General features: G+C 39.1%; 1 protein-coding gene across 2 annotated transcripts in view; it reads left to right on the top strand.

Moving 5' to 3' along the window:
* slc6a11b (solute carrier family 6 member 11b) overlaps positions 1–15275 on the top strand; it is a 29203-nt gene extending 13928 nt beyond the window's left edge. For both annotated transcript variants that reach the window (XM_084349253.1, XM_084349254.1), the window contains exons 8-15: positions 4338–4441; positions 4690–4814; positions 5732–5844; positions 6230–6367; positions 9920–10022; positions 10634–10734; positions 11181–11351; positions 12791–15275. In XM_084349253.1, coding sequence (XP_084205379.1) covers positions 4338–4441; positions 4690–4814; positions 5732–5844; positions 6230–6367; positions 9920–10022; positions 10634–10734; positions 11181–11351; positions 12791–12934 — 999 coding nt within the window. In that variant the 3' untranslated portion in view covers positions 12935–15275. The remainder of the gene's footprint in view (positions 1–4337; positions 4442–4689; positions 4815–5731; positions 5845–6229; positions 6368–9919; positions 10023–10633; positions 10735–11180; positions 11352–12790) is intronic.
* The last annotated feature ends 969 nt before the right edge of the window (positions 15276–16244 follow it).

The following is a 16244-nucleotide window of genomic DNA, read 5'->3' on the forward strand; positions in this document are numbered from 1 at the left end:
TGAACGAGCGAGACAAAAAAAAGGATAAACAAAGACACAAACAGAGGCACAGAGCGAGTGAAGGAGGGTGATAAAGAAGCGCTGCTGTTTGGCAGAGGAAGACATTACTTCTGACACCGATGTTAAATTAGCTTCCTCAGGGACAATCAGGCCTCTGTGCTGTTCACGAGGCGGTGTGGAGTGTGTGTGTGCGGCTGTCAGCCGCTCTTTTTACACCCCTGAACTTCATCATGCCTCCCCTATTCTCCTCCTTCCTATACCTTTCTCCTTCTGGCTGTCTCCCCCATTCTCACCCTCCACCCTGCACTGTGCATTACCCCTCCTCTCCACACTCTCACACTCCCTGTCCTGTCTTGTTATCTTTCCGTGCACCACAGTATAACTGAAAATGTGTTGCTATTTGTGTCTTTTCCCCGGCCACTTCAGTGCCAAAGCTATCGTCTCACCAGTGAAACCTATTGTCTAACTTTCCCTTCCTTTCTTATTTCCAGCATCAGAGTATGTTCTTCCGTTAATATCCAAAACAGCAAGGCCCAGGATATTGTTGTCTGGTGCCCACACAACAGATTTGTTAAAAGCTTATATGTTCAGGTGCAGGTAGTCCCTCCAGTATTTGATGTTGAGTTAAAAAAATGGAAATAATTGATGTTTTTCCACTTTGGAGAAGTCCAGTATTAGCTCTCCTTTTAGCAATGTTTTCAGTTCTTACCAATATCTGACCCTTCAGCTGTTCACCTACTAGTCGCTAACTTTGTTTGTCCGTCATTTTCACCGAAATCAACGCTTTTAGAGCATTGAGAGTGAATTCAAAAAGTAAAGTTGTGGTCTGTAAATCCACATTTTAAAGCTTTGTAGGGTTCAGTGTAATACAGAGTGATAACGCTCTGTGGATTTGTCACTATAAGCAACTCTTTCCACCGAGAGGTAGTTATTTAATGCATTGTTGAAATAAAAATATTGGTTATAGCTGCTTTGATAAAAGCTTCATCTGCCTTTATGGAATTGAAAGAGAAAGTTGCATTAGAGCCAGTTAATGTAAAGGTGCAATGATCGCTCATCATATAAATAAATTCTGCACAGTAAAATCAATGTTGTGCACACTGACTAATACCATATTTCCAGTGAAATGAAGAAAATTGTTTTGTAGAAAAGCAATTCTCTACACCAGTGATTCCCAAATGTGGGCTGCGGCTCCCCAGTGGGCTGTAATGGTCCTGCAGGTGGGCCGCGAGAGGTTATTTACAATAAATTCTTACTGCTCAATCTTATGGTTTAAGTTCGAAATTACCATAAATATTAACATATTTAATGAGAACTGATAACAAAAAAAGAGAGATAGATTTTTTATTTTAAAAATCCCACATTGTGTTTAAGTTGCCACCAGTTAGGCGCCACCTAAATATATTAACCTGCACCCAGCGCTGCAAATTAAGGTCAGTAGGGGAACACAGCTCTAACAGGAGGGTGCCATTATTCGACTGGGGAACAAACATCACTTCAATGATGGGATCAGAGTTGTGATTAACAGTTTGGGTGGACCGCAGAGGATTAGGGTTAGGGTTAGGGTTTTCAAATTGGGTTGTGTAATTCTTAAATTTTGGACTGGCTCCTCTACAAGATATCTTGTTATGTTGTGCCTGCTGTCATTCAGTCTTTTCTTTTCAAGTTCAAGGCCTTTGCACTCTTCTTCTGTAATCATCCATCCAACTCTCTCTGTAGAGCAACTCTGATTGATAACTTTTACTCGACAACCACATCCGTCCCAGGATACTTTTCGATCTTCAATCCAACTTTTGTGCTCATCTTTTTGTTGTTTTCTATAACAAATTATGAATAATAATTAGAATTAATAATGTAATTTTACTTTTTATATACTGTCAGACGGTCGCTCAATTCACTGTTTAACAATTTATTCTATTTTATCGTCGTCTTCATCATGATAGACTTTGAAAGTCCTAGTCTACTGTAAAGTAATTAGTACGTACATCTGTCAGATAAATGGAGTTAAAAGTAAAAGATTTTTCTCTGAAATGTAGTGGAGTCCAAGTAGAAGCTGACGATAAATAAAGGTTAAATTAAACTAATTGTTTGGCTCCAAGGTGAGCAACTGATTAATTTCAGCCAAACATGTTAATGCTGCACTTCACCTATTAATATCCAACACCTATGGATCCCCTTTATTAAAAGCATGGGACGTGAGGAGAACCGAGAGTGGAACATTTACATTACAAGAACACTACCTTACAGCCAATGGCATCCAGCTTTCACACAGTAGAAACATTTCCTGGAGCCACAGTCTCAACATAACCAAACACAAGCCGGCCAAATTAGGCACAACATCAACAAGTGATTCTCTCTGAGCCTGGGCCTTTAAGGTTTCCCTGCGCTGTGCGGCCATCAGCCGAGGGTGAACTAAAGGGAACATTAATGAACATTAGGAGAGAAAGGCCTGTTCTTCCACAGGAACAGTCCTGTGTTTGTGAGGTCACAGAAGTTACCGTGGTTACTCCCAGGAGGGAGCGAAGACCGTGCGTTTGTTAATTGTTTCTCGGTGGGGAAATGAGATTAGTGGCTGAATGGTGATGTGAGAGAGTTTTCAAAGAGCCATGCTGCATTAAGTTTGAATTCGCTAGCACTCCATGCTATCCTGCAGGTTCTGGGGTCCACTTCTGCCCTGCAAACTAGTTTCATGATTTTACTGCTGCCTCAGTGAAGAATCTTACATGTGTAAATCCCCATGAAGCCCATAAATCAGAATACTGTGACTCGTTTCCACATTATGCCTATACAATTAAATATATAATACGCTGGGTTAAAAAAGGTGAGACAGGTTTGCATTTTACTTTACCCAAGGAAGTGCACGGACAGTTTGAGGGGATGTTTCTCTAACTTTGAAAAAAAAACCTTACCCTGCTGTTTATACAGTGTGATAGCTAGCGAGCCTGCTAGCAAAGATTAGTTCATGTGATAGCATGAAGCATGCAATGTAAGCTAATAGGAAAAGGTCTTTCTGGGCCCGTGTGTCACGTGACGTTGTATAATTTCCCAGCTTGGCCATTAAGCCAAAATGGCTATAAAGTTCCTGGAGGTTTTTGAGCCAACAATGGCAGAATCACAAAGTTTGGATGCTACAGTGTTATATGACAGTAGGGCATCGCTTTACGTAACTTTTTTTCCATTCTTTCTTTGTGTCTTTTTTAGGGCTCTCTGTGTCCACTAAACTCAGAGTACAGTTGAGGCTGATGGGTCATAAACCAAACTACTGGATGAAATTCTTACCCGATAGTTTTGCTAAATGAAAAAATCTTGATCTCCAAATTTATTGCAATTCATACTGAGGGGAACATAAATGTCTGTCCCAAATTATTTGGTAATGTATCCAATAGTTCAAGTCATCTCACTTAAAACCCACAAATGGGTCACTTTTCAATTTTTTAATTTTTTTATCCGACAACTAAATTCTATTCACTTCCATTGACTACCTTCAACTACCAATAATGTTTAGCGTTGGAAATGTAAAAAGTTTGCAACGTTTAAGTAAACCTTGTATTATACTGTAGATGCCCTCTGTTATCTCCACCAAACAGTAGACAGGAAGTGAAGCGAAATATGAATATTTAGGCAGTGGAAGACTTTGTATCTACTTTTAGGATGTTAATCCATGATTCATGCTGCTCCACTGTGTGCCTCTCAGAGGGGAAGAAAATGGTTGAGCTGAGCCATAATTTCATTATGAAGTCACTCAGATGATGAAAATCAGGTAGATGAGGGGTAACAAAAGAGAAGTGGGGTTTCAATAGAGAAGATAAGAAGTCACCTCTTGACATATCATGGTAATCTCTCGTAATAGGGAAAGCCTATTCAAGTCATTGTAATTCTGTGATTTAATTAATTTAAAAAAAAAAATCTCACAAAGTATTCATACTGTCAGTGACAATAGGCTGAGAAGCATTGATGAAGTGGAAATTAAACTGTAAGCTGGATCAAGAGCGTGACAAATTATCAGATACTTGAGAACAGTCATTCCCAGAGTTAAGAGTGACGCGGTCTGATTTGAAATTGGAAAAATCTGTTTTGGCACAACCAAACTTTCAATCTAAAGTATTTCCCTAAAAAATGTTTTATTTCAGAACCAGCAATTCTTTGTGAACATGAGCCTGAGGCAAGGCAGTGCAAATCAATAATCCACCCACCTACACAAAACATCATTCTGAAGTATTATGTTCATCCCTCTTGTACAGTTTGAGACCTCTTCTGGCTGCTGGGGAGAAAAAAACATGCGTTAGTTGTTTTTACTTATATTTCTCACCCATATCTATGTGTACTGTACATTTCAGGTATGGGTGGATGCGGGAACCCAGATCTTCTTCTCTTACGCCATCTGCTTGGGCTGTCTCACTGCTCTGGGAAGTTACAACGCCTATGACAATAACTGCTACAGGTAAGAATGTAATGTAGTGATAATGACGGCTGTTGTTAAACTCTATCACTGTATGAACTGCATACTTAACAACATGAAGAATACAAGAATACGTGTAAATTTGTTTGTAAGACTGGATGGATTAGCCAATTCTTCATTATTTCATAACATGTCTGTGCATGTGACTGTCTGAGGCAGAAAGTCTCTGTCAGGGCCGACGACAGCTCTTACAGTAAGTGTGATCTCTCTCTCTGTGTCTTGCTCCTCAGGGACTGCATCATGCTGTGTTGTCTGAACAGCGGCACCAGCTTTGTAGCAGGTTTTGCTATCTTCTCTGTGCTGGGTTTCATGGCCTACGAGCAAAATGTTCCCATCGAGGCCGTGGCAGAATCTGGTGAGAGAACAACATCAGCAACAACATACTTTTTAATAGAAACCATGGGCCCACACTACAGGACATACTGTATCTAAATCAGATACTGTAGACTATAGGGGGCCTGAATCTTTGTCTGCCAATCCACCATGTTGTGCTAAAATGGATAAACATAACTGGTTATGTAACTCCACACTCTTCACCTCGGCTCTTAGACCACCGCTTTATGATTTATTCAAGTCGGTATGAATGATTTAGTGAATGTGACAGAGCAAGAGATTTGAAATGTTTTCTCAGAGCCTGGTGAGGACAGAGGTTAATGTTTTAAACAATGTGTTTCTGAGGGTCTGCCACCAATTCTCGGTGTTAAAAAAAGGCAATGGCCATGCCAACTTTTATTTTGAACCAATCAGTCTTATTTCACAACAGTATCTAGTCTCATTCATGTCTCTTCAGATCAGATATAGTGCCACTTTGATAAAGGAAATGGTCCTGGCTGTACTATGGTATTTTCACAAAACAATAAACACCCTAATAATTAAGCAGGCATGAAAAAGTTAACGAAAAATGTTTTAATAGGAGAGAAAAAAGAAGAAACCTTAGGAAGAATGACATGAAATGAGGTCAGGGATGTAAATGAAACACTGAATCATAGGTAACAGTAATAATGACAACAAGGCAGAGCTCAAAGTCACAACAAGAGAGTCGACTGTGGTACGGATCAGTCCAAATTATACCAGTCGACTAAGGCCCATGCTGATGTGGGCTCCTGAAACAGGGTTGTAAATCTATAAGTGCTGTCAATTACATGGCTACGATCAGCTGATGACACAAATCATTAACAAATGGAAGAGAAGCTTAGAAAGATCTAAAAGTGAGAACGTGAGAAGTCTCTCCTTCTCTAATAAGACTCTAATAAGTGTGTTTTTGTGATGCAGGTCCTGGTCTTGCATTTATCGCATACCCCAAGGCTGTAACTATGATGCCTCTGTCTCCACTGTGGGCCTGCCTCTTCTTCATGATGCTCATCTTCCTCGGTCTGGACAGTCAGGTGAGGATAACTGGCATGAGATTACTGAAGTTTTAGAGAATCTTTCACTTTATAAACCCTTAATTGACCTAGGTAGCTGTGAAAATATTGGTAAAGCAGCACAGGGACATAGGGGTTAGACTTAAATAAATTGAAGGAAAACTGATGATTTTAAATGATATGATATGATTTTAAATCCGTATTTCAAATCCAAAAACATCTTGGTTTTATTCTTCAGCAAAAAACAAGTATGTTTATATTGACATGTTATTTAATTGTGAGTTTAGTTCAGTTGTTTTAATCTTGTGAACCCTAAATGCAACTTTGAGTCATGTAGGCTGTTAGTCCAGTGAGGGAATAATCTTCATATTTTATAGAAGTAATCTTTTTTTCTTTTATGTTCCAGTTTGTGTGTGTGGAGAGTTTAGTGACAGCCGTGGTGGACATGTACCCAGAGACCTTCAGGAGAGGCTACCGCAGAGAGCTGCTGATTCTGGGCATGTCTATTGTCTCGTTTTTCATAGGACTCATCATGTGTACAGAGGTAAGACTCAGCTGTAGTTACACCTGAGTTAAAGGTGACACGGGAAGTTTTTGAATTAGGCATAAAAAAATGCGGCAAGAGTGACTTGTTGATAATTATTTTTATAGCCGTTGTTATTTACTGAGCAGACAGGAAGTAATATTCACGAGAAACGAGAAAGAACAAGCAAAAGTAGAAAGCTCGCCAAACTACACCAAATGACAAAATGAAAGTGGTGCTATAGCGAATGCATCATAGTGCTACAGTTGTACTTTAATTTTGAGGAATGAAACAAACAAGTCAATAGATGTAGACAGGAGGCAGACAACGTAATAGTACAGAGAGAAAATTACATGTTTTACTGACATGTACAGTCAAGGATGTGATGGCTTTACCTCACAGACTTTTACATCGAATAAGATATGCTCATAAAATGCATTAATGTAGGTTATTAGTGACTAAAACCAGGTGGTGACATTAATGTAAGGCTCAACGTTTTGCACCAGGATAGCTTTGAAACAACAGCTACAGTAATTTGTCAAATTTGTGGAAACGTTGTGTTGATAGAACAAAGTTGCAAGGTTGTGCCGAAGTCACAGGGATTGGTTGAACCTCAACTTCCTGGAGGGATTGATATACTGTCAAAGTTTCTTCAACCTTATTTCTGGGGTTTTCTGGTTGTCTATTACAGATAAAAGCTTCAGAGTTGGAGTTGGACAGTTTTTATCTTCACATCATCTTTATGTTTTTATTTGTAGACATGTCATCATCATCATCATCATCAGTATCATCAACATAATCACCATCACCATCACCGCCACCGTTTTACAAGTCTGAGATGAGACCCAGCCAGGTATATCCTAGATCCACTATTCTCAAACTGTGGTACAAGTACCACTGGTGGTACACGAGCTCCCTTTAGTGGTACCCAGAGGAATCCAACAAATGTTTTTAAAAATGAAAAAAGTTACATTATCAAAATACTGCAGAGTTTTACAATTAAACAACTTAACATGAAGTCTAATTGAAAATAAGTTTTGTTTTTCCGATAATAGTACTGTATTTTGTAGTCACGTTCATGCACGCCACACGTATACACTACATATCATCCATGATTAGCTACAGACTGAACAACACACTGTGATGGCACGAACAAGAGGAGGATATTTGTGAGCTGAAGTTGTCGCAGCACGAGTGTTTGTGGCTGCTTAGGTTGCGCTACTTAAGCGTCAACAGCACCTGTAATGTTAGCAGCAAACATCGCAAGATAGCAAGTTGAATAGTGTAAGCCTATGCTTAAAAAAGTTTGAGAAACACTGTCCTAGATTGCTGGCCAACAGTCCGTATGCTAGTGTATCCAGAGTTATAATGTGCTCAGCACCTTCTGCAGTTTATAAAATGACCCAGAGATCTGTTGAACTGGACTCTGTTTTCAATCCTAAAGGTCTGTGTTTGAGTTATCCGTCTGGAGCTTCATTCATGTCACCAGCTCTGCTGTGCTTTTAGGGACTTTCATCCTTATGTAGTAATAATGGAAGAGAATCTGTTTCCTCATAATATCAAGAAGTCTTTCATCCACTAAAAGCTTTTCATGTGTCCATATGCACTGCTCTTCATCCACCCCCACTGTAAAGTGTACTGCACTGTTCTCTAGTGGCCCGTAATGGCCATGAAACAGGGGAAAGGAACTATAATGCAATATTAAAGTACACTACTTTCTCACTTTATATAGACAGCTGCATTGTTCAATGATGTGACCTCTGTTTGTCATTCCCTGCCACCATAACACAAAAACTGCCGATTTCTCCCTTTGCTTTTGCTTGTCTTTCAGCATCACCTACAATCTAGACACATTGGTCTTTTCTACCGCCAAAGAGACATCATGAATAATGTGTCACAGGCAGCTCAGAGTAGGAGTGAAGCACAGTTCAAAAGGTCCTGTGGGAGTGTAGTTGAATACCTCGCTGAAGTAGCGGCATAAATGGCACTGAGACATTTGGATGATATTCTTAGCTGTTTACGGGTCGTTTAGAGCTGTGATGTAACCCCCGCTCTGAGATTCATGTGAGATTTTATTTATGATGAGCCTTTTAGTGGGACCAGATGAGTTATCTTGAGTGGAGGTACGATAGGTAGAGTGGATTATAAAATATGAGCACAAAGGAACTTGTAAAGGGGTAGTTTGATATTTGGGGAAGAAGCAGCTGATTAATATCACAGTGAATAAATGCTCTGTTACAAGCATCAACATGTACTTTAGACCAAAAGTACTCAATATTCAGGATGACATATTTCAGAATACTATACGCTGTAAAGTAGGATTACTGTTATTAATGCATTCATGTGTAATTATATTGCAGCTGGTAAAGGTGGAGTTTAATTTTAACTATTTTATTTACGGCTGAGTAACTAAATCATCACTAATCATCATAATACACCACTATTTGCCGAATATGTATTAATCTGAATCTGCAAGTAATTAGAAAGTGGAGCCTGACCAATCACAGATATGTTGGTATTAGCGTATATGTTGTCGTATATGCCCGGATATGAAAACTTAACAATGCAGATGACACTGCACTGGTGTCAGTTTAGTTTATTGTAAAGCTGTAAAATATCCTTCCTCCAATATCTACAAATCTGTCTTTTTGTTTCTGTATATATTCTGTATTTTCGACATTGACCCCAAAAATACAGTATTGGTTGGGCTCAACTAGAAAGTTAAGATATCAACTAATTGTTGTGGAGTAAAAAGTGCCGTATTTCAGTAAAAGTATGTAAAAGTATTTAAATGTCGTGTAAAGTACAAATAACTCAAAAATACTCAAGTACAGCACTTGAGTAAATGTGTTGATACCACTCCAAAATCCGTCTATTCAAAGCTACAGCTAGCAGCCGGTTAGCTTAGCTTAGCCAAGTCGAACTGAAGTTGAACTGTACAACTGCTGTCAGAAACAGCATGTTCATTTTCAAGTTAAGCTAAGATAGGTCTTTTTTCTTTAACTCAAGGCACAGCCAGCTATCCAGCTACTTAGACTGATGAAGTGTATAACGACTCCTTTTACGTCCAGGATTACGTCACTTTATAATAACTATCATTAATAAATGGTACATTTATAGTTAATTACACTTCAGTTTACAGTTATTTTACTGTTAACAACAATGAAATATTTTATAAATCATTTTTAAGTAATTGTTTATTGTAAATTTTGTTTCTACCACACTTCACTTTAAAATGGACCACTTTGGCACACAGTGTGTTGTTGGGGTTTAAATATCCCACTATAGAGTTAACATGCACAACAACAAAACTATGCTGGTTTTATTACAACAAAACTTAGTACTGGGAGCCTCTTGAGGAAACAAACTGGTAATTCTCAGACAAAACCTAATTTTAGTCCGGATTTAGAAATATCAGTGCAGAGTTGCTGTCTACGTCAGTTTGCTACGAAATCAGTCTCTGACAACCAATTCAAACACACCTGAATCATTTTATATTTGATGTGATCTAAGCGAGTCTGATGCTCACATAGAGGCTGTGACAGAAAACTGACACCTGTCTCGTCCTATCAGGGAGGGATGTACGTCTTCCAGCTGTTCGACTCGTACGCTGCCAGCGGGATGTGTCTGCTGTTTGTGGCCATATTTGAGTCCATATGTATCGGCTGGGTGTACGGTAAGATAACTGGCACAAGAGCTCTCAAAGAAATGTGTGTTTTTCGTTCCTTAAGCTTGTTACGTCACATAAGAGAAGTGGGTCTTTTGTCAACTGAACAGCTGCCACACATTTACAGAAAAGCAGGCCGTCTTCTCATGCTTTTACCCTCCTCACTGCAATCATATTTCTTCTCTGCCCTCTGCTGGAGAACGGCCTCAAACACATGCATCATTCTGTTACACAAGGCACAAAAGTCATTTTACTGAGATATAAAAAACATTATTACGGCATTAAAGCAGTGTGAAATGTTGTCAATCAAACATAGTGCCTTTTTTTTCCTGTGCTGTCCTGCAACAGACTTTTTATTCCCTTTCCATTTGTTGCTGTTGATAATTTGCTGCCTAATTCAAGCAGCCAATTAGACGACAAACTCAATTTTAACGATTAAATCAAGAATTCGTTACATGCAGCAAAGCAGAATGATTGCGTCACAGAAAGTTCCAGACAACATTTTATCCACATCCAGTCAGCAGCTCTGCTCAGACACACGCTGTCAAAATACATCAGTCGCATCATTATTTTTGACGTCACATGCCAAAAACTCTGAGTGACACTTATTTGCGTTTCAGGTAGCGACAGATTCTACCTAAACATCGAGGACATGATTGGCTACAAACCTGTCTTCTTCATCAAGTGGTGCTGGATGATCCTGACCCCGGGCATCTGTGCTGTGAGTCTCACTGCACACACAAATTCAGACAACAAATCACGTAGATGAGCACGATGGAGGACAGACAACATTCAGACGACTTTTTCATAGCCATCACATGGAGTCTGCGTTTCAAATTAAGAGCAGTATTTAGTTAACTGTTTAATTTGTCTGTTTAATTTATCTTGCAAGATAATTTTCCACTTTGTGTAAAAAAATAAAGTTGTATCTTGTACCTGTTTCCATATGGCTAGTTGTACCAGACTTTATAGTTTTGGGATTTATTTTCTAAATTTTAATTTTAATGAAAGCAAAAACACTGCGAAGAGAAAAAAACATGTATGCGGCCTTGATTGACACTTGGTCTTTGGTCTATTTTCACATGAATGAGACGTAAAGGCTCCTTTGTGTGTGGAGTACAAAGTATGTGATTTTTATTAATTCATGTCAATTTTCATCTGCTTCAGGGAATTTTCCTGTTCTTCCTGATTAAATACAAGCCGCTGAAGTACAACAATGTGTACACCTACCCCGACTGGGGCTACGGTATCGGCTGGTTCATGGCCATGTCCTCGATGGTCTGCATCCCTCTGGGGATGATCTATATGATCTGGAAGACTCCCGGTACCTTCTCTGAGGTGAAAACACACACAAGCACAAATCTTACACTTACACTGCTTACACTGGTCACTTAAAGGCTATTTCCACCAATTTTACAATTGTGATCATTCTATTTTTAATTATTGATAAGGAGTTTAACAGTTTTATAGGGGCAACCTTACAAAAACTTGCGCCTACATTACCCACAATGCAGCTTAGTCACTACTACTACTACTTTTTTCACATATGCAGTAGTACTCTCCAAGACCTGTAAACACTTTAATATGTAAACTTAGTTTCGCTGACTTTTGAAAGTTATATATAAGCGTTTTCTTCTTTAAAAGGCATCGTCCATTTTTGTAGAAACTACAGTTATGTTTGCACAGGATGAGCAGCATCCTCCACCACGTTCCCGAAATGTAAGGCTGTCTCAGACATTGTTAAAATGCATTGTGGATGATAGGTGTTCACAGCCTAGTCAGGAAATAGATAACAGACCAGGCAGCCAGGTAATTGGGCACTGTTGAGCTTTCATCCCAAGCAAGTTGTTATAAAGATAATACAAAGGCAATCTCTAATAGAAAGCAGGTCTTCGCTCTTGTTCGAATACAACAATGGGCTGTGTGACCTTTTGTTGTAGTAGAATAGAACAGACTTTCATTTTCAGTAGTAAAGACTGAAAAAGCAGAACAACATTAGCTGTTTTTACACTTCAAACATTAAACCTGTATCTCCTGAGCTGTTTTATCGCTCCCATCTGACTTTCTCTGAGGGACTGTGACACAGTTGGATGATCTCCCATCGTGGCTCGAGGGAGGATCAAATAAACAAATTACAGGTTTCTGATATGAGATGATCAGTAGGAGCCTCTGGCCTTTGCAGACCTGTGATGATAAGAAGTAGAGGAATGATATCAGTGATGTTTTGCACATGTCTCTTACAAAATGACAAAAAATGACAATGGATTGCTTATATATATTATATGATTTGGTTATATCTGTGTATTGTTAGAGCCTTATGTCTTTTATGCAGTATATTAATATCACAGTGGCTGTTCAGTTGGTTAGCAAGCTATCTGGCTAGTTAATATAAAGTTTGTCAAATGAAAGAAATACTTTGATTTGATATTATCAATACCATTTATCTAATATGTTATGGATCAAGCAGAGTGTCTGAATTCTGTTTCATTCAAGTGGTAACTCTCGACTGAATAACAAAGAATTAAGCTATAATAGTCTAATATCTGTCTGTGCAAATCAGATGATGGTTAGTTGATTTTACGCTGCCACAAAAGGCAGATTTACTGATTATGTCAACAGATTAATTGCCGTCACAGACATTTCAATGTTGGATAGATTTTTTGTTGATGCTTCTTTCAATTTCTTCTTTCAATTCTTTTCAATTCCAATTTCTTGATGCTATTAGAAGTAGTATTGTGGTGGAAGAAGGAGAGATAACCTCTTATTTCCATCTGCAGAGAATGAAGAAGCTGACGACTCCCAGCAAGGACCTGAAGATGAGAGGGAAACACGCTGCCCTCAGTCCTTACGCCGCCAACGATGCCAAACTTAAGGTTGATGGGAAAATATCCACCATCTCAGAGAAGGAGACGCATTTCTAACTGACCGACCGCCTGACCGACTGACCGGCTGACAGACCAAGCTGCCTGCCACCTTCACAGGAAGTCCAACAAATACAGCAAACAACAACGACAACATCATCCACCGCTACACAAAACAGGAGATGAAAGAATGACTCGGAGTGTTATTTTTGTTTTGTAAAAAAAAAAAGAAAAAAAAAGGAAAAGTTATCACATGATTATGTAGTCTGTTTCTGTTTTGCACAAACTTTGATAACACACTTGTTGTTTTCAGTTAACGTTGTGACTAAAGCAGCTGTTTCTTTCTTTTCTAACCATTAACGTTTAAAAATCTATTTGATGACGTACGATATGTGGTTAAAACTTGTCCTGGTACCTTGTCAGTACTGGTCACACTAGTGTCTGGGCCTTTAGAGCAATACCAATGTGTTGTGTTGTAAAAGGCTTACACTGTACATTTATTGGCAAAGTGCTGTGCCTCTCTATTAGGTACTAGGTACCCAAATGTGACTATCTAAGATGTAGCAGCTTTGGGGACCATTCTACATAGTTTTTGTGTGTTGAGAGAGGATAGTGCCAGTGTGTGTTAGCACTGAGGCTGTAGGAGGGCAGACCCTGAATACTCCTGCAAGTAAAACTATGTATATAAAGAGTTTTGCCTTTGAAATCTTGGATGTTATCTGACGCAGCTGTGACTGTGAGGGCTGTGAAGCTGTTTTTAGGCCTTCAGTGATTCTTGTTTACTTGAATTCAGTGTTGTCCCTTAGCAACAGATGCAAAAACTCAGCCTACTGGATGGAACTGAATGATATTATAAGGTTATTGATCATCTTGTTTGGTTATATCGAGGGCTTTGCTGATTTCCATGGCACCGCTTTTTCTAAATAGACGTCTCTGCTCGGCAGGTTGCACTGAAGGGCATGTAAATCCGGAGTTTAAACGCTACGCTAAGGCCCTCCATTTTAGATATTTTTATTTTCCATCGCTAGGTTTCGGCTACAAATGGCTACAAAAAGCAGTAAGTGACTCGCTGGCTGAGTCTAAAAGCACACCTCTCTCTCTCCCTCTCCCTCTCCCTCTCCTCCAGCTGCCCTCCTATAAGTCGTGGGTATCTGTCATTTCACAGTAATTATGCTGAGCCTAACACAGAGTGACACACAGACGTGCTTCCACCCCTGCATTTTTATTTCCTGCTCTGGCTGTAGAGAAGAAGATGGACGCCCATCAGATGAGCATTTCAAAACCCATCTGTCTTCTTATCCCCCGTTCTTTTCACTCTTTCCCTCTCGTCCCCTTCCCTCTTTTCTTCCGCTGTCCTCCCTCCTCATCTTCAACCTCTGCTTGTCCGCTTCTGTCAATTTCTTTTTTCCACTTCTGTCTTTCTCCTCATCATGCGGAGGGCTTGAGCAATGACACGGGGCCTTGTATGAAACCGTGATGCTGCTGAATGCCTCGTGTTTCGCCGCGGACCTATGCATCCTGCTATTATAGTCTTGCAATTGATTAGTGTTTCTGTGACCTGTTCTTCTGACATTGTAAAGCGTTCAACCTTTCTTTTTATTTTGCTGTCTGAGCCATTGCAGAGGTGAAAGCACAGCCTGTGCCTGTCATCCATTTAATTGTGGCGAGAGTCAATGAGCTGGTCTCATTGTTCAGATCAATCTCAGTCCATTACAGCCTCGAATCCAATCGGTTTTCCTACCTCCCTTCATGCTTTGTCCGCCTTTCTCACTTCCCCTTCCTTTCTTCCCTCTGTCCTTGTTTCCTGATGAAAATGCAATCAGAGGAATGCATCTGAGGGGATGAAAACTCAAGTTTCTCTCTTTACAGTTTTTCAGGAGGAGGCAAAGAAAGCAGGGGAAGAAATAGGGAGTTGATGAGCTGAGGAAGTGTGTGATCGAGTAAGTAATGAGGGAAATCGAGGAAGTGATTAGTGACTGAAGCCCCTCCTGTCTAAGCTGTGACATCCTCTCAAACATGTGATTGGTCCCTCTGGTGTGGTTGCATTATGACATTATCACCTTCCTCACTGATGTTTGTGCAAAGCTAATAGTCGTGTGTATCAGAAATTATAGCCTGCTGTTTAACACTGAACATGTCGATGTATATTTTTACATCTCTTTCTAGAAACCTGTGGTCTATTTCTTGAGATGAAAGATGTTTTAAAAAGAATTGCTGTATTAAAAAAAGAAAACGTCCTTTGTTTTGACTTTTGATATGCCGCTCAAAAGATCTTGTTATAGAAATATAATGAAAGGTGTTTTACTGTTCTGTACTGTTCTACACACATTTTGGTATCCACAGGACACATGAACTGTCTGCTTACTCATTTTTAAGAATAAATATTATAAAGGAAAGTGGAGAGTAGACTCTGGTCTTTTTATTGAACTCAATCTCACAATTTAGAGCCGCAGTTATCCCGAAAAAGGAAATAACTCTCTTTGATACTGACATTTACTTCTAAAGTCCTTTGAAATGGTTTCAGTGCCTCTATTTGTGATAAGGCTTTACAGACAAAATGATAGCATCAGATAAGATAAGATGCCATTTACTGTAAGCAAGTCTGATACAGCGACTGGATCATTCACAGACACAAACAGGAAGATGATATGAAGCAGAAAAATATCAGAAAATAACACTAACAATTCAAATAAAGTTTTATGTACATGAATATTGCAAAACAAGATTAAATGGCTGGCCTGTTACTTTTCTCTCACTATAGCTCATAAAGATAGTAGTTTGATATTAGCCTACAAATTAAAGTAGTCAAATACTGATGCTTTGAGCTGGTAGACCAGGCCGCTATCTTACATATTGTATTTTTACACAATATGGATATACTGTATATTAAACTTTTACATAGTCTAGGGGTCTGAGTGCATGCACACACACCACATGAATAACATTGTGTTTACTTTGTGTAGAAGTATCAGGAAATGTTGTGACTTCCCATCTAAGATATAAAGTTTTTGTCCTGAGGTCTTTAAAACATAAATGGTGTCACGCTTACAAATGTTGAAACAAGGTTTATCCTTAAAAGTTTGTAAAAACTTGTACTGTAAATAGTTACTGTTTCTTAAAAACATTAATCTGAAGCTACATTTTGAAATGTTTTTCTTAGATATAGCAGCTTATGATCAATCGATGTCATGCGTAAATAATCAACTTCCGGTTTAAGCCCCACCCATTCTGAGTACGGATACTGAAACAGATCATTTTGTTGGTTGAACAGATTCATTCACAGATAATGGTGTACTTGCACATCCCTTGTTCTGATATACAGCAGCTGGTGCCATAGCAGCATTTACGCTAACGTCTTGAAGAGGTTTCA

This window comes from Pagrus pagrus, assembly GCF_965226575.1.
Source record: "Pagrus pagrus genome assembly, chromosome: 3".
Taxonomy (NCBI): domain Eukaryota; kingdom Metazoa; phylum Chordata; class Actinopteri; order Spariformes; family Sparidae; genus Pagrus; species Pagrus pagrus.